This window comes from Cucumis melo, chromosome 2 (genome assembly GCF_025177605.1).
Source record: "Cucumis melo cultivar AY chromosome 2, USDA_Cmelo_AY_1.0, whole genome shotgun sequence".
NCBI classification, from domain to species: Eukaryota; Viridiplantae; Streptophyta; class Magnoliopsida; order Cucurbitales; family Cucurbitaceae; genus Cucumis; species Cucumis melo.
In genome coordinates, this window is record NC_066858.1 from 5624488 (window position 1) to 5650282 (window position 25795).

Sequence of the window (25795 nt, forward strand, 5' to 3'; positions counted from 1 at the left end):
TATATAATTCTTCGTTTTAAAATAATTTCCATGACTAATTCAAAATGGCAATAAAAGTTAAAAAGAGCAATTTACTAGCTAATACTTTTTAGAGCTTATAATTAAACAAGTTCATTCAATGGATTTAACTAAGTATTCAATTTTGTGTTGAATGGATTTAACTTTTAATTTTATAAATAATGAAATATAACACAAAGTTGATGTTGCAACTTGAGAAGAAAAAGGGTAGATTTTTACTTTTGGTAAATTTTTCATTTTGAAAATGGTCCGAATATCGATATCTCAATGACATGATGGTTTTGATGAGAGAAGTAAAACAATAAAAGTGAAAAAAAAAATTAACACATTTATTTGAATATTTTATTTTAATTTGTTTGTTTTAATAAATTTTTAAAAGTGTCCATCGACAAAATAAAAGCCTCAATATTTTTATCGATATTGATATTATCATACTCAAGGTAATATTACATTACGAAAATACGAAAATATGAATGAGCAGTCATAGATTCGGTCTGTCTTCCTTACTAAAATTCAGAGTGAAAATCTGGAAAAATGAAAAAGATATATTTGGCTTATAAGTTATAATCCAAATTTATTCCAAAGTTTTGTTATAAATACACATGAAAAATATTTGTTTTGCATGGTTTCCTAAAGCATGAGGACTAATAATATACAACTACGTTATATGCTAAGCTTGGGACGGAAATCCAGACCAGCAAATGGAGTAGTGAATTCATCCAAACAAGCCATTCGGATTCGCTCCGGTGTAGCAGGATTATCAAGAGGAAACCAATCGTCATGCCCAGCCTCTTTCCTTGCAGCGATTATGGCATCCTTAATTGCAAAAAAGACAGCAGAGGCCAAAAAGAATGGAGGTTCTCCCACTGCTTTTGATGAATGGAGGGCCTTCACATTCGGGTGACCCTATCGATTATTAATCAAAGTGATTAGTATGCAAAACAAATGCATCTGATGAACCACAAACATTGAAACCAAAGATAAAAGCTTCAAACAACATCAAAATATAAAGATCACAACTATTGAGCCCTAGCTTAAAATGATGGGTCACAATAAATTTGATGTTTTAAGAATATTTTAATACTTTCATACACCTCATGAGCTTAGAAATTTGTCCAGAAGTAGAAATCAATATCAATAGTAAAAAAGGTATTACAAAGGCTCAAACACATATCTTCATGCTTTGACACCATATTAAATCTCCAATGAACCCAAAAGCTCGAATAATCTATTAGAACGTATACTCAAGCATCATGATGCAATAATATCGCATCTAAGAGTAGTTTAACATTAATGTCATAAGTGTGAAGAAGACTTAGTTTCGAAGAATGAATAGCTATTTCACTTTTTAGTGGAAACATTTTTCACATTTAGTTGCAACGAAAGAAAAGAAAATGTGAGAAACAACAAAATAACAGAAATTAGCATACCTTCAAAAGAGAAACATTAAATTTGAAAGGGACATCATTGATTGATGGAATTTTGTAACTTCCAGGTCCAGCAGTATACAAAGAACCAGGGGGAATCCATCTATGAGCTGGATCTCCCCATTTCAATTCTTCTAGAGCTACCCAACCCAATCCTTGTACAAATGCACCTTCAATCTGTTGAATAAATGAAAGGAACAAAAGAGTTCTTCTAAGAGATTCTGACAACGCATCACATCTACGATATGAAATAAATTTATATTTTGAGAACGTAAACTGAATAGTGAAGTCTCAAGCACCAAGAGGAAATAACAACTTTGAAGATTGAGTCAAATAGGATCAAATAAGAACTTGAAATTGCTACTGAATTGCTGTCTATCCTGTTGGTGGCTTAGTATCAAACTGCATTTTCTTAGCACCATCAACCTGAGATGTCTTATCATCTAGTAACGAATTTATCAACAATTTTATCTCTTTCCAAGTAACTAAGGATATAGCTTATACCATTCTCCTCTAAAAAGAGAAAATCTCATCAAATATTCAGTACTAATATATAAACAAACATAGATTATGGAAAGGCTGTGATAAGAATGCATCTAAAGCATTTCAATAAAATAATAATGAAAGTTGGTTGTGTTTTTTTTATCTATTTGAAAAGTGAGAAATAATAGAATCCTTAGAGGATTAAAGAGGAACTCTTTTGATGGTTCCTTGCGAATTGTAATCTTTCTCTCAACTTTGGTTAAAAGTTTCTCTAGTAATTATTTGCTACGTTTCATTTTGTTAAATTGGAGGCACTTCCTCTAGGGTGCACAGTTTGTTTGTTGTATTCCCTTTTTTTTTCTTACTCAGTGAAAGTTAGTGTTTTACCAATATATATAACACTAAAATGGGAGAAAGGAAATTCAGTACTACCTGGCCAACGTCAATTGCTGGATTGAGAGAATGTCCAAGATCAAGGAAAACATTTGCTGACCGAGTATGAAAGTCTCCAGTTAACGTGTCAATTTCTACTTCCGAAAATGCAGCACCATAAGTGAAATATCTGAAGGGAATTCCTTTCCCAGTTGTCCAATCAAACCCAATTTCAGGTGTTATAAAGAAACCATGAGCAGATAGATCGATCCTTTGAGCGTAGCATGCAAATGCCAGCTGAAAACAACAGATGACTATCACATGATATGATATCATAATTGAAAACAGAACAACGAGTAGCTGGGTATTAACGAGTATTGCAAGTGAAAGAATTGTGCCATTTAAAACATGCAATCAATTCAGTGTTCCAGAATTGCAATTTTTTTTATTGCAACTTGATTCCCAAGCCTTGCAGCATGTGATTGTTGTAGAGGTGCCGGTTCGTTTGGATGTGTTTTAGGTATTACAAAGCTCACATACTACCATAATATTTGTAAAAGAACGTTGAAAGTGCCCATTCTTTCTATTTCCTATATACATGAATAGTTACACTACCATATATTATTAACTAATGGGTTTCATGAGCCATCTATACATTAGCCGTTCTACATTATACGTCACTACCAGCTGCTTCGTAGTATTGACAATTAAAGCATCAAGACTACGAATAAAACACCGTCATCAAATGTTCACCCACCCAGAATTAAAATAGTTTCTGCCTAAAACATAAAAAGGATCGTTAAAACCACAGTACAAACATTTCAAGTTGTAAGTAGATGCTGCAATCCAATTATAAACTATTTGTAGGATAGATGTGTTCGACAGAAAAATCTTAAGACACTGTTCTGGTAATGCTTTGTTTTATCTTTATTGTTTCTTATTTTCATTTTTAGAAAAACATCTTTGGTCATAACCGGTTTTTATACTTTGCTTCACAAATTTAGGAAATACTCTGTCCTCCAAAGGAATTTTAAGAAATAATTCTATAGTTGTACATAATTTTTGGAAAAAAAAGGCTTCTTTTTACTGCTTTTCAAAGTTTTTAAAACTTAAAAAAAATTTATTTCATCAATTTGACCTATAAAATATATTATAAATACAAAAAAAAAAAATCAAGAAAACAAAATGAGATTACAATTTTGACCATTTTATATTTTAAAAATATCTTTTGGTAAAAATAATTATAGATAACGAGACAATAGAAATGGTTACCAAAAACATTTTTAATTCTATTTTCAATAAAATAAAACAAAAAAACCTAAAAAAATTACCAAAAATGTCGGTTCTTATTTCCTTTTTCACCAGACCCTTAGTATACACAATACCTCTGCAAAAGAGCTGAAATTATGCTGGGAAGCAATAGGTTCCATCCTTGCCTTGATTTGCTCACATGCATCCAAAACTGCAGCTCCATACATATCAGAGCTGGCAGAAGCTGCAGTAGGAGATGCATTAGGAACCTGTTTTCATAAAAGAAAAGGGGGTAAAACAAACCATCCATCAAACATACCAGCCGTACTTTCTTCAATGTAAAATTAATATAGGTCAACTAAAGGCTTAAAAATCAAATGGAATGGAGAAAACATTCATCTAGTCAAAATATTTTGAAATGTAATTGATCTATCGGGAAGTACAAACTTGCATGATAGTAACATACTCCGAAGAAGTAATACTGTTCAGTATAGAAGATAGTTCCAGGTGATTCAAGAACCTACATATCTTCCAACATTGAGCAAAAGTGGCAATATTCCGTGATTAAATTTTCAAAGTGCACCGTTATGGAACTTAGGAGACTTGTGAAGCAAAGTTCTGGTAGGCTTCCTATTAAGCAGGTATATAAGAGCAGGGGTAGAAAGGGGTTTTCACCCTTAACAAAAGGGTAGTTGTGATGGTCCTTTGTTCTGACGTGGCTGAGGGGAATGTTACTTTTTATTACTTTTTCAAGGTTTGCGGCAGTTGCCAGAGTTGGTGGTCGGAAGTTTGTCAACGGAGTTGCAGAAATGACACCCAATAGTCGGCCGACAATGGTCACCGAAGGTGGTGTTCGGAGTTGGCCAACGAATTTTCTAGATTGAATTAGAAAAAAAAAAAAAAGGTAATACATGAGCTTGAATAGTGTTTACCATACCCATGAGAAAGAGTGTAAGAAGCCTTGGTGAAGACGGTCGTTGATCAATGGTGAATATGATCGCCAATGTTTAATTAAGACAATTGGTTAGTCATCGATCATCATAACAATCGGTCACCAAGAGTCATGGCTATTGGTCATTGACCATCATGAAAAGAGACACAACATCGATAATTAACGATAACGATTGGTCGTCGTCGATTAAGATGTTCACCCGACGACAGAAATGTCCAAAGTTGTAGGTCACCGATGATCGATAATTGACAGTCAAGACGATCCAAAGGCGATAATCAAGATGATCTGGAGTCGACAGTTAAGATGATTGATCGTCGTGATCGTCGATCGGTCATGATCGATCATTATGGTTGATCGTCAAGTTGGCTAACGTTTGTTGTCAACGATCATCAATGACCAATGGTAAGAGGTTGAAGTAAAAAAATTTCTAACACATATGACATTCAATAAGAAAAAACATATTCCAAACCCATGAGTTTGGTTTCTTAATCCCAGGAATTTTATTCTAATGGTCCAAACATGGGTTTGGCTTCAACTGTCAAACTCCCCTAAAGTCAAACCCATGGGCCAAACACCCCCCGAGGGTATGGTAACGTTGCCGATCTTGGCTCCTCCCGATTTCAATTTGCCCTTTAAAGTTGAGACTGATGTGTCAGGGTTCGAGCTAGGGGATGTTTTGTCACAGAATAAGAAACCGAAGGCATATTTTAGTTAGAAACTCTCAGTAACAAACAAGGAGAAATCTACGTATGAGAGGGAGCTTATGGGTATTGTCTTGTCGGTGGAAGTGGCAACATTGCCTATTAGGTCACCAATTCACGGTATATACTAATCAGAAAGCTTTTCGCCACATCCTTGAGCAGAGAGAAGCCCCTTACAAGATGCAAAAACGGGTGACGAAATTAATGGGGCATGCCTTCGAAATTTTTTATAGATCGGGATCGAAAAATAAGGCAACCGATGCTCTCTCTCATATGCCAAAGGAGGCCCAATTGAATGTGATAATTGTGCCTTTGTTACATGATGTGAGTGTGGTTGAGGAGGAGATTTAAGTCGATGCCAAGTTGAAAGGGATTTACGACCATGTGGTTCAGGATCCCAATTGTATTTCACAGTATACCGTTAAGCAAGGAAGAATATTGAACCGAGGGCAGTTAGTTCTCCCAAAAACCTCCAATTTGATCCCTACGATTCTCCACACCTTTCATGATTCGGTGATAGAAGAACATTCGGGACATATGCGTAGCTACAAGCGTATTATGACAGAACTGTTTTGGGAAGGTAAAGGTAATGATATTAGAAAATACGTAGATCAGTGCTCTATTTGCCAACAAAACAAAGTTCAAGCTCAATCTCTTGCTAGGTTGTTACAACCATTACCTATTCCGAGTCACATCTGGGAGGCCATTTCGGTGGATTTTGTGAAAGAATTACCTCACTTAAAGGGTTTTGATACGGTGCTGGTGGTAGTGGACCGTGAGCAAATACGCCCATTTCTTGGCCATGGCACACCTTTTTTCAGCAAAGACAATGGCCATGGTGTTCATTATAGAAGTGGCAAGACTCCATGGGTATCCACGATCCATTGTATCAAATAGTGATAGAGTTTTTTAGAGTCACTTTTGGAAGGAGTTATTTCGATTACAAGGGACTCGATTGAAGCGTAGAACTGCCTACCATCCGCAAAATAACGGCCAATCCAAAGTGGTTAACAAATGCCTAGAACTTTGTTTACGATGTTTTTGCAATGAGAAGCCTAAAACTTGGAGTGAGAAGCTGACTTGTGCAAAGTATTGGTATAACACGACTCACCATGCATCCATTAAGACTGCCCCCTACGCCATGGTTTATGGGCAGCCACTCCCTCCAATCACTTCGTATAGGCAATCTCATAACACTCCCAATGACTCCGTAGAGCATCACTTACAAACCCGAGATGAAGTGTTGTCGACATTGAAGTCACACTTGAATCACACCCAAGAACAAATAAAGAAGTTTGCGGTTGTTCGTCGTACAAATGTGGCATATGATGTAGGGGATTGGGATTATCTAAAGATTCAACTGTATCACCAACAATTTTTGGCTAAGAAGCGTTGCAAGAAACTATCTCCTAAATTTTTTTGGCTCGTATGAAATTATGGGGTGAGTGCGGGAGGTGGCCTATCAGCTGAATCTCCCAACAACAATAAAAATTCATCCAGCTTTTCAAGTCTCACAGTTCAAGAAGGTTGTGACAGATAAGCACCAGGTGCAACCGAACATATCATTGTTGAATGACCAGATGGAGTGGGTTTTGGAGCCAGAAAAAGTGGTTTAAATGAGGTGGAGTGAAGTAAAGGGCGACTGGGAATGTTTGGTTTGTTGGAAGTATGTTAAACCACCGGTTATACATCAGTATAGTAGGAGAAAGAAGAATAAAAAAAAGAATATATAGAAGTGTCAAGTCAGTTAGGAAGATAGGAGTTAGGTCGCTTAGGAGGGGGGACCACTGTTGCGTATTATAAATAGAAGAATGAGAGAGAAGGAGAGGGAGTGAGAATTTCTGTTGAAGTCTTCACTGTAAACTCTTGAGAGATAGGGTTACGGTAGAGAGAGAGAGTGAGTTACTATCGAATTGTATCTTACAATTCGATTTCCATTCTACATTGTAATTATTTTAAACTAATGGTTGAAGGCAACTTTAATTATATATCACTAACACCCCCTCTCACTTGTGGGCTTGAAGACAACTTTAATTATATATCACTAACACCCCCTCTCACTTGTGGGCTTGAAATATTTGAAAGGCCCAACCAATGGAAATTAATTTTAATTTGGGGAGGAAACGACAATGCAGGGGCTTAAACATTGGACCTACTTGGACCATCTGCTCTGATACATATTGAACTACCAATTCAACCAAAAAGTTAAGCTGATGGTTAAAAGCAACTTTAATTATATATCACTAACATGAAGAACCAACCTTGCCATGAAGCTACTTGAGAGGCGTACGCTGTCGTTAAAACCCAGTTCTCTGATCTTCACCTTGAGGACAAGGTATCTCTTCTCCATGATGGTATTGCTAGGCCTCCCATTAAGCAAGTATATAAGAGGAGGGGTAGAAAGGGTTTTTCACCCTCGACAAAAGGGCAGTTGTGGTGGTCCTTTGTTCTAACGGGGCTGAGGGGAATGTTAGTAGATATTTGGGTGTTCTGTGCTAGGGTTAGTTATCTTCATTAATGTGTTTTCCTGTGGATGAACAATAGTTCCTTGTGGAGAATACAACCCTCTTATTATACTGAGTTCTTGGAGTATATCTTTAGTGCTGGAATTCTGTCAATATATTTCCCCTGTTACTTGTTGTGTGTATTCTTGTGCTTTTTTTCCTTGATAGGAGTTCATGAAGCCTTGAAAGTTCCCAAATAAAATTGTTGAATAGTACTCAAACATGGAAGATTAAGGGGGTGTTTGGGATAAGGAGTTGAATGGTGAGGAGTAAAGAGTTATGAAGTCCGGCGAAGGCCAAACTCGTGGAGCTGTGGTTTGAAAGAAGCCAGCAAGTTTTTCATGATAAATTCTCCCACTGGGAAGACCGATTTGAGTTTGCTCATTTAAATGCCTCTTCATGGTGCACTCTCTATAAAGCATTCCAAAACTACTCAATACAAGAGCTCAACCTAAAATTGTCAGGCGTTTATCTTCTCCTCTTTTTAGAAGCTGCGCTATTTTTGGTTTTATTCTCTGTTTTGTAATTCTGATTTTACTGTTGCTGATGCTGTTTTATTAGTGCTTTGGAGTTTTCTTCTCTTGTAATAGTTATAGAGAGCTTTACTTTGGAGCTTTTATGTATTTTGATTTTCTTTTTACATATGATGAGGGTGTTAGGGGGTGTCAATCTAGTTAAAATGTTCAAGTGCACCTTTGATCCTAGTATGTACTTGTACTAGGAGAATTTTTTCTTTCTTTTCATTAATTCAATGATAAGTGTGTAATGTATTTTCCTTTAAAAAAAATTGAGTTATGAAGTCTAGAAAGTTGTGAACTTCTAGGACCACAATGTAAGAAGTTGATAAGGTATAAAATTATTTGTATTTAGCAATGGGACCCACAAACTCATTGGGCCAAACACACTATAAGTGTACGAGTAAAGATGATGATCCAGGAAAAGGAAATTTTTCTTACCAAAGAGAGCTCCGCAGGTGCTAGGAACTCTAGAAGAATAAGTGGGTTGCTTAGGAATTTTGGGGGTTTACATTTCTAGGTTGCCAATGAGAGAATGATAGACTACTCTCATATTAGGAATTCACCTCTTAACGGATGGCAAGGATTATTCAATCTAATATTGGAGTTGGCTTTTGTGGAAACTCCATAATAGTGGCCAAAACTCTCAATAGGCAGAGTGAAAATCAGCTTCAAAATTCTTTCCTTGATGCCTATGCCACTGAAGCATTGCTCTACTCCATGGAACATTTTGCAAGGCTACAACTAAGACCAGGGATCACAAGGGAACGCATTTTTGTATAATGTGAAGACTCTACCTTGGACGTCATAATGTATTGATAATAACAGAAATGATTACAACAGCCACCTCTCGAGAGGGTGGTACTCTCCCAATTTTGGATATTCTCCACAACTTAAAGAAACACAAAACATGTCACCTTTACTTACTCACCCTCCTATTTATAACACGATTCACTAACTACACCCTATTTAATTACCATTATATCCCTTACTAATATAATTACCATTATACCCTCTTGCCTAATATCATACTTATCTAGGTACCTTACAAATAACTCAGGAGAGCTTTACACACATTAAAAAGCCTTTGATGTGCATTTGGGTTGCCAAGAGCTTTCCAAAATTGAGGTTTCTTCAGTTTCCAACAGAGAATGGAGGATTCATTCTTCTAGCCTCTATCAAGGTCCGGATTTTAGTGTCAGAGCAATTTATTTCCTTGTTGGGCAACGATCCTTGAATTAGAATCCATGGTTCATTCTTTGTACTTGTCTTTAGTTGCACACAATTGATGCCTAATGCATTTCGATCATAAATCCTTCAAATTTGAGGATTGTTCACACTAAACACGGAATGAAATTGATCGGATATTAATAATACTCTATGCTTTGTGTTAAATCAAACCCCTATAAAGTTATTTTCTTAACTTTGATTTTTACTTGTTGGGTCCTCACTTAACCTTTTGAATCAATTGGTGATGTAACACACTATCATGTCCTTGATCTCCCGCAACCTACCAGTGAAATGAAGAGAACTTCACCCACACTCTGCCATAACTACTTCCTACCTTCTGCTCCTTGAAATTTTTTACCAACTCAATCAATCTGGCAGCGCAATTCTGTTTCTAAAAAGTTTGACATTGTTCTAGGAAGCAACTCAACTTTACTCTCAAGCTCTCTGACTATTTCCATCCCTTCCCCATTATTTGTTGTACGAGATTATTGTCGTAACTCCTAGCTTTCGGTTATTCATCCCAAGAAAAAAAGGAAAGAAGGATTAGGGTCCTATTTTAGTCTCATTGTTGTCCATGTTGTATAATCCAGAGTCGTTACTAGATAATTTCTATGGTCCTTGAGTCCATTTTGTAATGTTTCTCAGTTCTCTAATAATTGATGGTTCTAATACCAGGAAATAGTATGCATAACACTGTGATTCCAAGAATCCATAGAAGACAATTACGGAGAGAAGTATCAAAGCCATAGGGAAGATTGATAAATATTTTACTTCTGCTCACTTTTAGGAGTAAGAATTTATGATGAGATATCTCATATAAATTTTCTGTGATTGGGAGAAAATATTGAAAATCATATCTCCACAAATAAAATTTGTGTGAACTTATGAAAAATATAGTTGGTGTATAAGTGAAATCAAGTTGAATTTCCTGTAAAATGGTATACATTGCTCAAGTATCCAACTAAAAAGGTATAAATATTACAAATAAATCTCATATTACCTTGTCCGTACTTGTCTCTGATATGAAGACAGAACTTAGAGGAATATTAAAGGCAGAAGCAGCAACCTGTGCAACTTTTGTATGCAATCCTTGGCCCATTTCAACACCTCCATGCGTAACTAAAACTGTCCCATCAGTATAGACATGAACCAGAGCACCTGCCTACGGTCAATAAAATGTATGAGGTCAGATTTCTTATGGATGAAATATTACCCAGATAATAGCACGGGTATTTTCAGCAAGAGTCTTTTCCCACCTGGTTCATTAGCTTTAGTGTAAATGATATGCCAAACTTTGTAGGAACCATAGCTACACCACGCTTCCTCCACCGATTTTGGCTGTTAAACTGTTCAACTTCTTTACAAGCATTAGCAAAGTCACAAGATGTCTTAAGTTGATCCCATAGTGGGGCCAGGGTAGAGTATTCAACTTGCTGACCATAGTGAAGCATATACCCCTCGCCTTGGAAATTGATTTCCTACATAAATATAGCGTGCTAAAGTAATGGTCACTGGGCCAAGAGAGCGACGTTAAGAACAATTATCGCTATTACTAACAAGATAACACAGTAATAACGATCACCATTATGAAACTTACCCTTATCTCTTCCGGGCTTTTCTTGAGTTCAACAGCAATTCTTTGAATCCAATTTTCAGTAATAAGCATGCCTTGAGGACCACCAAATCCACGGAAAGCAGTATTACTAGGAAAGTTTGTGAAACAAACCTTTCCCTGAATCCTCACATTTGGTATCTCATATACATTATCTGAGTGAAACATAGCACGTTCAAGGATAGCAAGAGATAGATCTAATGAATTTCCACCATTGTTGTAGATTTCCAAATCAAGAGCCATCACTTTTCCCTCATTTGTGAACCCAACCTAGGTCAGTTGTTAAAAATCTTATTGTTATATGGTTTCATAACATTTCAATCAAAGAAAGGATACTTGCAAAAGCAAAAGCAACCAATTGATATGTTAAGAAATTATATTGACCATGAATCATCAAGTAGGAGGTCATGTGTTCAAACTTCTGTTAGGTCATTTTCTCATTAATTAGAACTGATTCTCATTGATGTTATTTTTGAAACCACAAATCAGGGGAAGAGTAAAGAAACTAAATTTTCCGTAGTATCAGCTTGTGCTATTGAGTATATTGTTTAATGGTTATTAAACATGATCGTTGGTACTCGATGAGATTAAAAAAGGCCCTATCTTCTCCCTCTATGATTCCAAAAAAAATTCATATGTAAAAGATTTAGAATACAAAAGAAGGCATTGTCAAGTATTTTTGTCTAACTATATGCTTAACCAGTTATTGAGGAGGAAGTCTCTCCCTTTTTCATACTGGCTTGCTATATATTAATGTCCAGGAAAGAGGGAATGTTTCTTCCAAATTATATGATACAACATTGACCCCATTCACGTGCTTATTTTCCCAACTTTGTAAAGATCAACGTCAAATTAAAATCCAACAGTAAAGTCAGAGTGTAAAAGAACACCTTATACTTTCCGAGAAAGCTATGCCGCTGCCCTGTAATCATCATGTCAGTATCCCTGTCTAGTGTCAACTTCACGGGCTGATTCAACAAAAATGAGGGGACAGATGCTGCCGCAGCATACACAGCTGCCCTTGTTTCCTTCCCCCCAAATCCACCACCAATGCGTTTGGTCTTGCAAACTACTTTGGACATTGGAAGCCCAAGAACACTAGAAACATACTTCTGGTGCTTTTGAGGAGCCTGCACAAGGAAAATTGGGACAATACGCTAAACTAGAAAAAGTACCAAATAGCAATATTTTCTATTTAAAAAAACTGAATAAACATCTTAAGAACGGACCAAGAACAAGAGCATTGAAGCTCAAACTGTTGGAAGAAATTGGAAACTAAAAGTAAAGGATGTAAAAATTCATTCAAAAACTAAAATTCTACATCTTTAGTTTAAACTAAATAAAAATTCAATACATTGTATATAAAAAAATATAGCAGAAAGGGAAACCTATACAAGAGGTATTCATTATATCAAAAAGAGTTCTACTGCCTTTTTTTTCCTTTTCTTTCTCTTCTTTTTTCTTTTCTTTTCTATTAAATAATTCAAAATTCTGATTGGTTATAAATTTTCAAATGAGACAAGGCTACCACTAATACACCTTACAATAAGGTTCACAAATAAAATTAGAAACCAGACTCAATACCATGTATAAAATGTTCAAACAGAAAACATAAGCAATGGAATACTGCAAGGAAAAAGGAGGGGTGTGTCTAGAAACGAGGTAATTTTCATCATTCTTATATATATCATTATATTTCTCCATTTCAAAGATGCTGTCAGAACCCATCATTCTAAAAGAGCAGTATTACGTCGCAAAAATAGGGAAAACATGTAAGTAACAAAAAAGAGGTATACCATACTTGTGTTGATGACACCAGATGAACTTCATTACCAGAATCCAATGTCCATACCACACTACAGTTTGGCTCCAAGTAAAAGTGTTCCTGACCTCCCACTCGAACTTCACCTTCAATTATCTTATCACACTGACCTGATTGGAAGCAAAATTCCACATCCCCTTTCTTCAAACACTTCTCAGTGTTGGGATGGAAACTGTTAGCAAGGATAGCATCCTCAATTGATAGTATAGCAGGGAGCTCCTCATATTCTACATGAACCTTTCTTGCTGCTAATTTTGCATTTTCATGAGTATCAGCAACAACCACTCCTATAATCTGAAAAAAAAAAGTTGTATTTAGTTCAGAAAAGTTAGAACAGAGAAAATTAAATTAAATATTGAAAACAAAGTACTCAGCATTTAGAGATAGTGACAGGTAAAAGGATTGCTGATGGGAGTCTTATGAAAGTGATTAGATATTAATTGCACATTTTCTCTGATGGACACTGGTGCCTCTTCATCTTCTACCATTAGTACTGCCATCCGAGCTCCATTTCCGAGAAAAACAACTTTCATTGAGGAAAAATGAAAGAATATGAGGGCTTACAAAGAAACCAGCCCACAAAAGCACCCCAACTAAAAGAAGGAGACCAACCGAGAAGAATGTCACCGATGGAATAATTACAAAAGTATTTTGAAATCGAAGCCCAAAGAGACACATGGTTCTTCCAATTGGAAATCCAATGGCTAGAAACTTGGGGGTTGTTTAGTTCAAGATTTTTCAAGTCTGAGAATTAGACGGTAGGAAATCATAGATTATGTGTTTGGTTGTACACCTGGGAATGCTAATTTTTATAATAATAAATGATCTTTTTGTATATTTATGATATTAATTCTATAAATTAGTTAATGAACTCACAAATAGATCGATATTAAATGATCTTAATAGATGCTAGATAGGTTGATTTCAAACATCGCAAAATGAACCAAAATGTTTATAAATATAGCAAAATTTATTGATAGATATTTTCAACAGTTTTTTCATTTCAAATAATTTCCCACAATAGATACATAATTTTAATTGAGTAAATGATTGGAAACAGTTAAATTCCATAGACTAAATTACTTTAATTAATTATTCTTAAATCATCAATTAACCCAAAAGCTTAAGCTTGTGGGTGAAGGCAAATTTAATATTATATCATTCAACACTCCTCACTTGCCGGCTCGATATATGAAGAAAACCCAACAAGTAGAAATCAATTTTAATTGAGGAGGAAAGGAAATATAATTGCAGGAGCTTGAACACAAGATCTCTCTAGACCCCATGCTCTAGTATCATCTTAAATCACCGATTAATCTAAAACCTTAAGCTTGTGGGTGAAGGCAAATTTAATATTATATCACTAAAAAGTTATATATATTTAATAGATAACTAATTTATTAGAAGTTTTAATAAATACACAATTACATTAATTTAGTATAATTTTTATCAATACTTCAACAAATTAAAACTAAAAGTTTAGGGTAGAAATTTATACAACTTAACAAACTTGGGGATAAAAATTGAATTTTTTTTCCTCTTTTCCATAAATGTAAATTTTTCAGTGTATTTTGACTCGATCAAATTAATCCTTAATTGAGTTAATTAGGTCAGCTCAATACATTTCTATAAAATCATTTCACATAATTGGGTTGATTATAAAAATAATTTAAATAGAATAAATAAATGTATTAAAATAAAGTTTGATAATAACAAAAATAAGAGAAAAGAGAAGAGCTCGAAGAAAATTGAAAACCCATGGTTCTGCAAGGTTAACAAATATCCTTGCTCATGGGTATACAAAACCTATGGGAATGATTCCATTCCCATGCTCAATCCTCTAAACCTTGTACCAAACAAGGGATACATAATCTCTTGTTGTTCCCATCCATGTCCATGTGACCCCTTGGATTGACCGTCTGAAAGTTTGGTATTTCTTATTCCTTTTAGTTCGATATGGAATTATGGCTTTCATCTACAAATATATGAGAATTTGGGCACAAAAGAATCTGAAAAATTCCTGTTTACAGAGGATGGATCAGTTTTTAACAAATTAAAATGGCCTACAAAAGATCCAAATTTCAGATTCTCTACAAATTTAACATTGGATCCATCCTTTGTTCATTCAAAATTTGCAGAGGAAGACTAACTTTGTGGTTATGGAAGGCTAGCTTCAAGGTGACAATCGAGTTGCTGCTAAAACATCGAGCCAAGCGACAGCAAACACTATAAATCTAACAGCGTCCAATTTTTAACAATTGATAAAGTTTGAAGGTCTAACTTTTACTACTAAAAGTTTGAGGGTGCAATTGCAACAACAACCATCCCAATTCAAGCGTAGTTATTTCATTTTCCCTATTCATTATTATTGTTTTTAAAGGAAGAATAAGGCTAGGAATGGCAAAGAGAAGAAAAATATCATATTAAGTCATAAGTCATGGTATAGTTAGGAATGGCAACGTAGAATAAGCATTACCTGTCCCACGCAAGTGACAAATTCTGAAGCAAAAAGTTCCTCATCATGAATAACTGCCCCAATCCTATTATCGGCTGGGACATCTTTGGCCAAGAAGAAGCCAGCAAAACCAGCAGATTTTCTGGCTTCCAAGTCATCTATGCAACGTATGCGAGCATGGGGTTTCTTGCTCAGAATCAAAGCAGCATGCAAACCATGAGGAGGTAAAGGTATGTCATCTGCATATTCTGCTTCTCCTGTGACCTAAAATTATAAGTACTCTATCAACATTAATCTCCGTGATATATTCTACAAGATCAACCAAGTTTGTTATTAATTGATTTAAGTGCATCGAGAATTAGTCAGTCAACATATCTAGAAAAACTAAGCAATTACCCTCCGTTACATATTTCTTCTTTTTTTCTTAAGACAGATAATTCCAAAAATTAAAACAAATAAAACAATCAATTCAAATTCGAAATTAGCCTTCCAACCTGGTTTCATTTAAGTAGAATAATCCAAGAAATATCTTCATATTTTTTTAAGTAAAATAAAAGATGATCCTTTACATAAGACCTAATCTTTTATGTTATGTAAGCATGGGTATGTAATTTTATATTGTTTTGGAAATTTAAATGACAATAAAAATAACAATTTACTATGAGTATGTATCAAAGATGATCAATATTTTATGACAAAATGGTACGAGTGCATTGGCAAAATGGTACAAGTGCATTGGTTATGTCCTTCCAGTGTGAGGGGAATGAGTCTAGAATACTATAAACCCACCTACTGCAAGTAAAATAAATTGTAATCTGCATTCCCAAGACAATAATGCAGTAATTCTACAAGACAATAACTCTACATAGCAAAAAACATTATGCAAAGTGAACATTCTGTTATATTAAGAGAGTGACCGTGGATGTATATTAGATGTTGGTAAGTTTTGTATGTATCTGGTTTATTTCTATATATAAAGTGACACACTTGTAAATACCTGAAGTCTAGCAGAAAGATGAACCTCAGGAGAGCCAACAGCCGTCCCATGTTTTTTGATCTCATAGTCTTGACTTCCAATAACATGTGGCCGTTGAAATGACTTTACGGCAGAAAGATGCGACGATGAAACTTTCTCCCCAATAAGACTATGTCTATCCATCTCATTAGAAACCCAAAGATAAAATTTAAAGAAGAAGCTTAAAGTTAAGGATTTCCGGAACTCCACCATACCTCCAGGAGCGTTTTCCTGCAACAATATATCTTCTTCCAAGACTTTTAATGCATTCTTGAGTAGCACTTGATCCCAGATTTTCCCGATTAGATACTCTTTAGTCCTTATTGCAGAAAGTGATAATGGAGCAACCCCACCATAAGCTATGGATGCATCCAAAACAACCAAATTTTTACCTTCTTCCTTAAGAAAAACACGCATTCCAGCATTTACAATGGCAATGTCATCATCTCGTCTATGAGCCTGCTTAAACTCCTTCACATACTCAAAACGCCTACTCCATGGTAAGAATACAGAGAGTAAGAATTCATCATCCGCTAAATCCACTTTTCGATATCCCAGGAAAAAATTTTCAGCCAATGTTGTTCTTATCTTTCCCATGCAATTAATAATTCTGAACTTTGCTCTTGTAGCCATCCAGAGAGGGTTCAAATCTGATATAGGACTTGCTGTACATATGTTCCCACCTACAGATGCAACATTTCTTATTTGTGTCCCAGCAAACCATTTTAACTGTTCGATAAATGCTTTACAAAATGAAGTTTCATATGCAGCACGCTCTGCTGTAACCTTTCTTAGATTGCTCAAAAGTTCCGATAACCGTACAGCAGCTCCTATCTCAATGCCATCATCTCTCACATTCATAATATTTAACTCAGGCACATGCATAACATGAACCAGAACCTTATACTGCATTTTCTTCAACCTCATTTCAATTCCTACCTCAGTATTACCAACCAATAACTTGGCTTCAGGGTATCTAGCCTTCAAGTCTAACACTTCTTGAAGTGTTGTGGGCCGAAACCATTTAATCCCATCAAACCCACTCAAATTCAAGTAACCTAGTTTCTTTCGAAACAGCTCAGGAGGGAAAATAAGCTCCTTATCTGAGTATGTACTGCCATCAATCTCACTATAAGAAAGTGGCCCACACTTATTGCCACAAGCTATACCTTTTCTACAGTCAACCTTCTCACTCGCAGATTTAGATTTACAAGAACACGGCTTCCCAGTTGAAGGGCAAACAAATTCATCTGTTTCGCTAGTATTCAAAGAATTTGTGTATACTGCATCATCAGTCTTTGCAAAAACCCGAAAAGCATCAATGATTGGTCTGTAACCTGTGCATCGACACAAATTTCCTGCAAGGCATTCTTCAATTTGCTCTTCACTAGGTGGACTTCTACTTGACCTTAATAATGCATATATAGACATGATAAAACCAGGAGTACAAAATCCACACTGTGAACCATGAGCGCTTGCCAATGACTCCTGTAATGAATTAATTTAGAGAAAGTCGAAAAAACTGATTTATAGAACTACAATGGTGGTTGAACATGGCTAGCTTAAAGTCTTCTTTGTTATTCCCAACCCTCTTAACAATGACTCAAGAAGGATATAGTGTTTAGAGTCCTAGTCAACTTTGATACAGAGTTTTTAAAAGCATTATTACAATAAGAGAATAATTCGATCCATAATTACAAATGAAATTGAATAAAAGGATCAGAGTCTTCACAACAGAGTTAAAATTGTTATCACCAAAACCAGTCTAATTTAATACTGAAAAACAACACAAATATTTAAAGCACTTGAAAGAGTCTGAAAAGTGGAATGCGTTACTTGGATAGGATGCAATCCCCGCTTATGACTTCCCAAACCCTCCACTGTTATTACATGCATCCCCTCTACAGAATATAGAGGAGCCAAGCAAGCATTAACAGCATAATGCCTGAAAGAAGATAGTGTTTATGCAAAGTTCAGTATGATACTTTTATTACAATAGATTTACCAAATAACGAATGTTCAAAACCGAATACAGACTCACATGCATTTTTTAGAATTTGCATCATAAATAGAAACCATAACAGTGCATGCTCCGCAACCACCTTCGCCACAACCAAGCTTCGTCCCAGTCAAACCATTATCTACGTCAGCAGAAAGAAAAATAACCCAACTTCAAAATTCAGAACAATAGCAGTGAGTTTGGGATGATTTTTCATCAAAGTATTCTTTATACACACCAATCAGTGCTACTTCAAAAGGCAAATTCTAATCGTTTTTAGTATTTTCAAAAATTATTTTTCATCATCTAATCAAATTTAACAATTTCTTTAATAGTAATGGTTTATAGGCTAAAATAATGTTTTTTCACCCTCTCAAAAGTCACCTGTAACTCACCTCTGAGTTCTGAAATGTTTTCAAAATAGTTTCAAATTAACCAAACCAGCAAAAAGGGTTTCTAATTAAACTTTATACCAAACTTGATCTTAAAGTACATTCCAAGATCCATAAACTCAAAACGACGAAAAAATATCATATAAACCTAAAGCGGAGAGCAACCTGATTGATACATTGCATCAAACCAAGGCAAATAAACAAACACTTCGTGAGCATACAGGATTCCTCATAAAAGATACATAAGAAACCCTTGATGAAGCAAATTACTCTTAAACTTCAACACAAAACTTCTTACCAAGCTTATTAAGAGCCAAAACAAAACAAATCCAGAAAACCCTTTACCTCTAAGATATTCAAGAAGAGTTAAATGGGCTAATCCATTAGGAAGAACTCTCCGAACCCCATTAACGTACACAATTGCCTCCTTCGGATCCTCCCCAATCTGTTCCATATCTTCTTTACTCTTCAACGATCCCATCTGGGTTCACTAAGAAGACTAGCCGAAGGTATCGAATTCTCAGAACCAAGAGCAGTTTAAAAGAGGACTTCAATGATCAAAAGGAAATGATGAGTAAGACCCACGTGCCCAAAAATCGATCAGAACCGAACTAAACGATAAGAGGGGATTTGAGTATTCAATCCTGGGGTGGCGAAAACGAAATGGATCACTGTCTCTTCTTCCTCGCAAACATTGAAAGCTGAGCTGTACATTAACTTATTGGTAAAAAAAACCGAGAAGCATGCAATTGAGAAGAAGATAAACTCCACGCCCTTGCTGACACATAAAGTCATCCATTCCTAATCAATTGGATGAAAAAAGTTGCTCTTTGGTTTCATAGTGACATTAAATGGTAATTTTGTTTCGGGGTATAATCTTGATTTGGCGTGTCATGTTTATAAACTATGATATGCGCATGTGTGTTATTGAGTCCTTGAAATTGGTTTGAATTCCTTTTCTTGGGCTCTTTTTGTCCATATGTTGACTTTCGCAATTGGAGTTTGTTTTGTTCCTATCCTTTCAAGTGTCGTTCTCTTCTACCTTTGCCACTTTTGGTAGTTTTCTTTATTGAAACATTCTTTAAAAAAAGAAATTCTTTACATTATTATTATTATTTGAAATTCGAATCTAATAGAAGTCTAGACATTTAAATTAATAGCATCTAAGTGTTACCTCTCTTGTACCTAACATCCATTACAACCTGATCCAACTAGAAAAAGTTCCTTGAGACTTTTATTTTGCTCTCTTTCCAAAACAATAGACTCGTAATCAATAATTAAAAAGGAAATAATGTCTTCCTAAGTTGCACCTATTTCTTGATAGCATAAGAATTTGTCTAAGAAAAACTATCACATGGTAGTTTTTTGTTTCTTAAAAAAAGATTTTTTTATTTTAAATCTTATCTTTGTATGTTAAACAAGGCGAAGTATTTATCCTTTTTTTTTTCTTGATTCAACTACTAATAAGGATAAAATATTTAAAGTTTGGTTAAAATATTACTTTGATCCTTATATTTTAAAAATTGTTTAATTTTAGTATTTGACTTTCAACAAATTTTATATGTTTTCTTTTAAAAAAATTGTTATTCAAGAGCAGCTACAAATTTCAAAAATATATTCATAGTTTATATTTCTTACAATAATAATTAAGTTTAGATACTACTTTAGCCAATATATTTTTTACATTTTTTCATTTTAGTGCCCATATATTTATTTAAAATGTTCATTTAGATCTCTTGCATTTAAAATGTTGACTTTGGTCCTTTCAAAGAAATTAAACATCAAATACATATTATTACTTTATCTATATAAATGCTTTTTTTTCTTAAGAATTCTTAACCAAATAGTCTAAGTTATATTTGGGTTGAGTGTCCTTTTTTTTTTTAATCTTTATTATAAACAAGTGGGTGATTCAATTTTGCTTTTGATTCCATTATAGAAGAAGTGGATTTCAGAGTTAGAATTTTAGCTGAAATGATAAAAATGCATGAGAATAAACCAACAACTCCATAAGAAAAAGATTTGTGTGATGAATTTAATATGATTGGTAGAAGACAGATAGATTTGGTAAAAAGAACGATTGATGGACAAATTAAAATAGTTCTTGAGATAATTGTACAATTGACCTAAAATTGAAATTGTTCCATTGTTTAATGCTGAAGTTGTATTGACCTATGATTGCATCATCAAGCTTCAGTTGGCCGGCCACTCACTAAATTCCAGTTCTTAATACAACTTCACTTTCAATCCAATTCTTAATACAACTTCACTTTCCTTTCAATCCTTATCATGCACACGTTCGACACTAGACTCCCAATTCTTAATACAACTTCACTTTCTTTTCAATCCTTATCATGCACAAGTTCGACTCTAGACTCTCGTACTTGATACATCTTTGCTTTTAATCCTTAGTCACTCACTGTCATAAATCCTTGATTTTGATTGCTACCCTAAACTCTCACTACTCTAGGTATTCACTCCCTTTTAATCCTTTGAAAAAAATAAAAGCAAAGTTAAAAAATGAGATCAAGATGAGTAGCAAGCGAAAATAAAGAGACTGAAGTAAAAAACACAAACCCTAAGAAGCCAGATGAGTAAGCTCCCAACTCACATGTACACTGTTACGTTGTTTTGACATAAGCAAAAGCTCAACTTTTAAAAAATTGAGTAAAATTTCAGTTGTGCTTTTAAAATGAGTTGTAAACTTTATTCTCATTATCAAAAATAATAAATTATAAGTAAGAAAACCATGAGTGTAGTGGTCTTTAATTTCTCTATTTGCTTATTCTTCCTCCCGATTCATATCATAACTCTCAATATAGACAATTGATTGTTAGATATTGTCTTCAAAGTTTATCTCTTTTTTATGTTAGCTTATACTTAAAAAAATTTGCCTTGCCCTAAATATTTTCAAAATTTTTAATCTATACGACTTGAAAATGTACAATAGAAAAATACAATGACACATACAATTTAACCAAAAAAAATATAACTTACTACATATGTCAAAATGAACTTATCTCGACTATATTAACATGACCTCCATCCCTACCAGTTGGAGGGTTCAATCTCCCACCCCAACTTAATCCATCTCTCTTATATTTAACCTACAGGATTTGAAGGATTGACCAATTCAATCCAACTACATCCCGCCATTTTCTTCAACCCTCTACTTCTCATGGCAACTCGAACATCATTAGCATCATTCCATCTATCACAACTAGCATAAGTATTTGATAACAAAGCAAAAGCTCCCACTGTAACCCCTTTACTTCCAAGCAAACATTCCCTAACTTTCTCATACTTCTTCTCATTCCCATGAATTTGACAAGCATGAAGCAAAGCTCCCCAAACTGGGCCTTCAGCTTCCATAGGCATCTCCTTTATGAAAGCCTCTGCTTCATCTAATAGCCCAGCCTTTCCATACATGTCCACCATACAAGCATAATGCCTTATCTGAGGTGAAATGTTATAAACATCTTTCATGGCTTCAAACACCATCATGCCTTGATTGATCAACCCACCATGGCTGCAAGCAGATAACAAGCCAAGAAATGTTATGTCATCTGGAGAAATTCCATGGACTAACATGAGTGAGAAGAGAACAAAAGCTTGCTTTCCCAGGCCATTCATGGCTAACCCACTAATAACTGTACTCCATGATATGATATCCTTATGCTCAATAGCTTTGAAGATCAAAATTGCCATTTCCATATTGCCACATTTGACATACATGTTAATCAAAGCATTTCCAACATTTCCATCAATTATCACATCATGCCTAGAATTGATATATGAATGCACCCATTGACCTAAATGCAGAGCAGATATGGAAGAACATGCAGATAATACATTAACTAGAGTGGCTTCGTTGGGTATAGCCTCTCCCGCATGAACCATGTTTTGAAATACCCTCACAGCCTCTTCACACAATCCACTCTGTGCATAGCCCCCAATCATTGTCGTCCAAGACACTACATCTCTTTTGTGCATTTTTTCAAACAGATTCTCTGCACTCCTCAAATACGCACATCTAACATAAAAATCAAGAAGGGCATTTTCCAAACTAACATTTTCCTCATTCAAAGTCCTCAATCTAAGCCCATGTATAGCTTTCCCAAGCTTGAGACGTCTAAGACTAGAACAAGCAGATAAAGCAGTGACAAGAGTAGTAGAATTAGGCCTCACATTCATGGACAAGAACTTACCCAGAGCTTCTTTTTCAAAACCGAGCTTGGAAAAACCCGAAATGATTGAAGTCCAAGAAACAACATCTGGGTTAGGGATGGAATCAAAGATTAGAGAAGCAGAAGAAACATCACCATGGAGAATGTAGAAATGGAGCAGAGAATTTTGGATGAAGATGTCAGAAAGATGACCTGATTTGATGAGATGGGCATGGATTTCGAGGCCCTTTTGGGTTTGATGAAGGAAGCAACAGGCTTTGAGGGCATATGTGAAGGTGAAGTGGTTGTGGGAAGATGGGTAGTGAAGCATTTGGTTGTAGAGGAAGAGACCATTTTCAGGGGAAATGGAGTTTACCAAAGAACCGAGCAAAGGGTTGAAAATATGGGGTTTTGGATTTGTGAGGAGTTTGGCATGGATTTGAGTAAATTGAGCAAATGAAATTGAGGGTTTCAGAGGTTTCAATGGCATGCTATTGCTCAACCATTCGTGTAGAACTTGGAAATGATGAATTGAACACTTATAACCGCCTGTATTTTCCAATACAGTTATTATAAAAATATGTAAGAAACATAGCAAATGGAAGCTTCTAAAACTTACACACTTCAGCGGAAGCAACTTATTATAAATAATTTCTGAGTAAAACTATCAATTCCTAAGGTAAACATCCTTTGATCTCCTGCACCATGCCATAAAACTTCACTTCATTCAATCTATCACCTCACCTCATCCTTGATCTGAAAGCATTTTAGAAAAAAATAAAAGACGAGTACAAAAATATTCAATAAGCAATTCCCATATCAGCCATTGAAATTCATTGTCTTTCAAAACTTTTGAAGATAAAATACAAAACATTGTAGAACTCTCAATTAAAACTTGCTAGAAACAATACTTTAAAATTGAAGATCTTCCAAGCAAATACAACTTCAACACCAAATGTTTCAAGCGAAAACTTCCAGGTCTTTCAAAAAAAAAAATCAAAACGTTCAAATAAACTTCTAGAACTTTTAATAAATATAACTTCGTACTTTTTTTCAAATGCTAGCAAACGTTGATTAACAACCAACGAGAACAACAGAAATTACTTAACTGTGAGGCCATGTGAGTACAACACAAACATGAATCTTGATTCCAAAGAATGTAGAACCCCAAAAATGTATCTTCTCACAAATAAGTGTGTACTGCCAATTCCAATTTTGGCTACAACAAAATACCATTGAATCCCCAAAGCACAAAAATGGGCATATCTGGATAACCCTAATCGAATAATTCATTAAAGTTTCAAATAACAATTTCAGCAGCCGAACTCATGAAATCCAAAACATGAACACTTTCAACTTAAGTCAAAACACTCTCAACTATCATTCAAAACAATCACAAATTTTTACTTGACAAAATCAACTAAAAATATAACACATACTTTCAGTTGATTCACAATCACATAAAACATGTTTTCTAATAGGAAAACATTTAAAACATCCAAAAACATATTCATTCAATTCCAAATGGTGTAAAACATGCTCTCGAACATCCAAAACACACCTATACCCGTTTAACTTATCTCAACAGCCAACTAAAACATATTTTTATCAAAATTTACATTGTAGAAGGGATGTGGAAACTATTTAGCTCGACGATCATATAATTCTCAATCCAAAATTCCACTTACTTGAAGAAATACCAACTTTTAGAAAGCCTAAATGATAAATCTCAACCTTAATCAACACTGGGATTTTCAAAAGTAATATACTTATCCAAAATCCACCATAAACCTCAATTGATCACTCCAAATTAATTCAGAACTACGCCCAACAAACTTTCATGGTTCAAAAACTGATCTAAGACATCTTGATCAAGTCCGAATTAGTCCAAAATGTGTTCAACCTTGCTGAATCTTAGTCAGACAGTTAGTAATATACCCAAACAGAACAACAAACGAATTCCAATAGCTCATATGAATCTTCAAATACTTAAATCCAATTCGAAAAAGAAATTATAGCAATAATCCTTGCCGACTCTTACCGAAAAGGGTCGGAACCTTGCTGATTGGTGACCGAAAAACTCTGAACTTACAGATATGGAGCTTAAAGTAAACTGATTTGAAGCCAATGGAATAGCAATCAAAAGCCTAAGTCCAAGTCAAAAAGTTGCTGCAAGATGACCAGCCATCGAAAACGTGACGCATCACGCTGGAGTCTCAAACGAAGAAGAAAAAGTGCTTTAAAACTTGTTGGAAGTGGGTGTTAACGGGGTGGGCTAGCTCCGGTGTCGAACGTGGATGAAGAGCATGTCGGTATGAATCGTATGAGACGCGAAAAATGGTGGCCTGAGTCTGTTATCGAGACTGCTGCTCGTCGCCGGCGAAAAGACAAGACGGCAGATGCGGTGGTCGACGGCTCTAATAGGAGGAGGAAGAAGATGGTGAAAGTAGGGCATCTATTTTTTTTTTCTTCTTAATCTTAATCTAAAATATAAATTAAGAAAGGGACGTGGAAAATCTAAAAATATTTAAGAAATATAACTATAGAAACGAATCCACATTTACTAATTCTTGTATGTAATCTTCTTATATTTTTTTAACATTAGGAGAGACTTTCTAAAATATAACAAACTACTCAAAATATTTAGTTTATAGCAAAAGTTAGATATTTTCTAACCATTCTTTTCTTCGATTTTTTATTATCTTTTTCCATATTTCTTTTTTTAGATTCGACTCAAATCTATTTTTTTTTTATTTTTGTTTTTTTTCATTATGTTTCTTCTTTTCTTTTTAAATAGATGGTGTATAAGTCTTTTTTTTCATTCTGTTTCTTCTTTTCTTTTTAAACAGATGGTGTATAAGTCTTTCTTCTTTTCTTTTTT

At 34.9% G+C, this 25795-nt stretch overlaps 2 protein-coding genes across 8 annotated transcripts; both read right to left on the minus strand.

The window, feature by feature from the left end:
- Positions 1 to 545: 545 nt before the first annotated feature.
- LOC103492036 (xanthine dehydrogenase 1-like) lies at positions 546 to 19621 on the minus strand. Of its 2 annotated transcripts, XM_008452210.3 has the most exons (14): positions 19094 to 19616; positions 18399 to 18498; positions 18194 to 18302; positions 16340 to 17845; positions 15364 to 15606; positions 12867 to 13181; positions 11956 to 12195; positions 11051 to 11335; positions 10710 to 10931; positions 10454 to 10615; positions 3686 to 3820; positions 2361 to 2597; positions 1449 to 1622; positions 546 to 924 (listed from the first exon to the last, which is right to left on the minus strand). In XM_008452210.3, the coding sequence occupies exons 1-14, from the start codon at positions 19227 to 19229 to the stop codon at positions 682 to 684; spliced, it is 4107 nt and encodes a 1368-aa protein (XP_008450432.1). In that variant the 5' UTR covers positions 19230 to 19616; the 3' UTR covers positions 546 to 681. The 2 variants fall into 2 exon arrangements, with proteins under 2 accessions (XP_008450432.1, XP_008450434.1); XM_008452212.3 differs by lacking the exons at positions 546 to 924; positions 1449 to 1622 and having other exon boundaries at positions 2448 to 2597; positions 3632 to 3820; positions 19094 to 19621.
- A 2034-nt stretch (positions 19622 to 21655) lies between these two features.
- LOC103492035 (pentatricopeptide repeat-containing protein At1g08070, chloroplastic-like) lies at positions 21656 to 25419 on the minus strand. 6 transcript variants are annotated; one of them, XM_051081180.1, is made up of 4 exons: positions 24956 to 25417; positions 24024 to 24190; positions 23128 to 23463; positions 21656 to 23022 (listed from the first exon to the last, which is right to left on the minus strand). In XM_051081180.1, exons 2-4 carry the CDS (start codon positions 24148 to 24150, stop codon positions 21851 to 21853), a joined length of 1635 nt encoding a protein of 544 aa, XP_050937137.1. In that variant the 5' UTR covers positions 24151 to 24190; positions 24956 to 25417; the 3' UTR covers positions 21656 to 21850. The 6 variants fall into 6 exon arrangements, 5 of the variants coding, with proteins under 5 accessions (XP_050937137.1, XP_050937136.1, XP_016900885.1 ...); XR_007818917.1 differs by lacking the exon at positions 24024 to 24190 and having other exon boundaries at positions 21656 to 22277; positions 22957 to 23670; positions 24956 to 25419; XM_051081179.1 differs by having other exon boundaries at positions 21656 to 23463; positions 24956 to 25416.
- Positions 25420 to 25795: the final 376 nt, after the last annotated feature.

Bases quoted from the DNA above. Each gene is read 5' to 3' on its own strand.
- LOC103492035 (XM_051081179.1), bottom strand. From the start codon at position 24,150: ATGGTATTTTGTTGTAGCCAAAATTGGAATTGGCAGTACACACTTATT. The intron at 23,464-24,023 runs GTTAAGTAATTT...TGGAAAATACAG, and splicing joins TGTACTCACATGGCCTCACA to GCGGTTATAAGTGTTCAATT.
- LOC103492036 (XM_008452210.3), bottom strand. From the start codon at position 19,229: ATGGGATCGTTGAAGAGTAAAGAAGATATGGAACAGATTGGGGAGGAT. The intron at 12,196-12,866 runs GTATGGTATACC...TTCCTTGTGCAG, and splicing joins ATCTGGTGTCATCAACACAA to GCTCCTCAAAAGCACCAGAA. The intron at 10,616-10,709 runs GTGGGAAAAGAC...TATTGACCGTAG, and splicing joins CACTAAAGCTAATGAACCAG to GCAGGTGCTCTGGTTCATGT.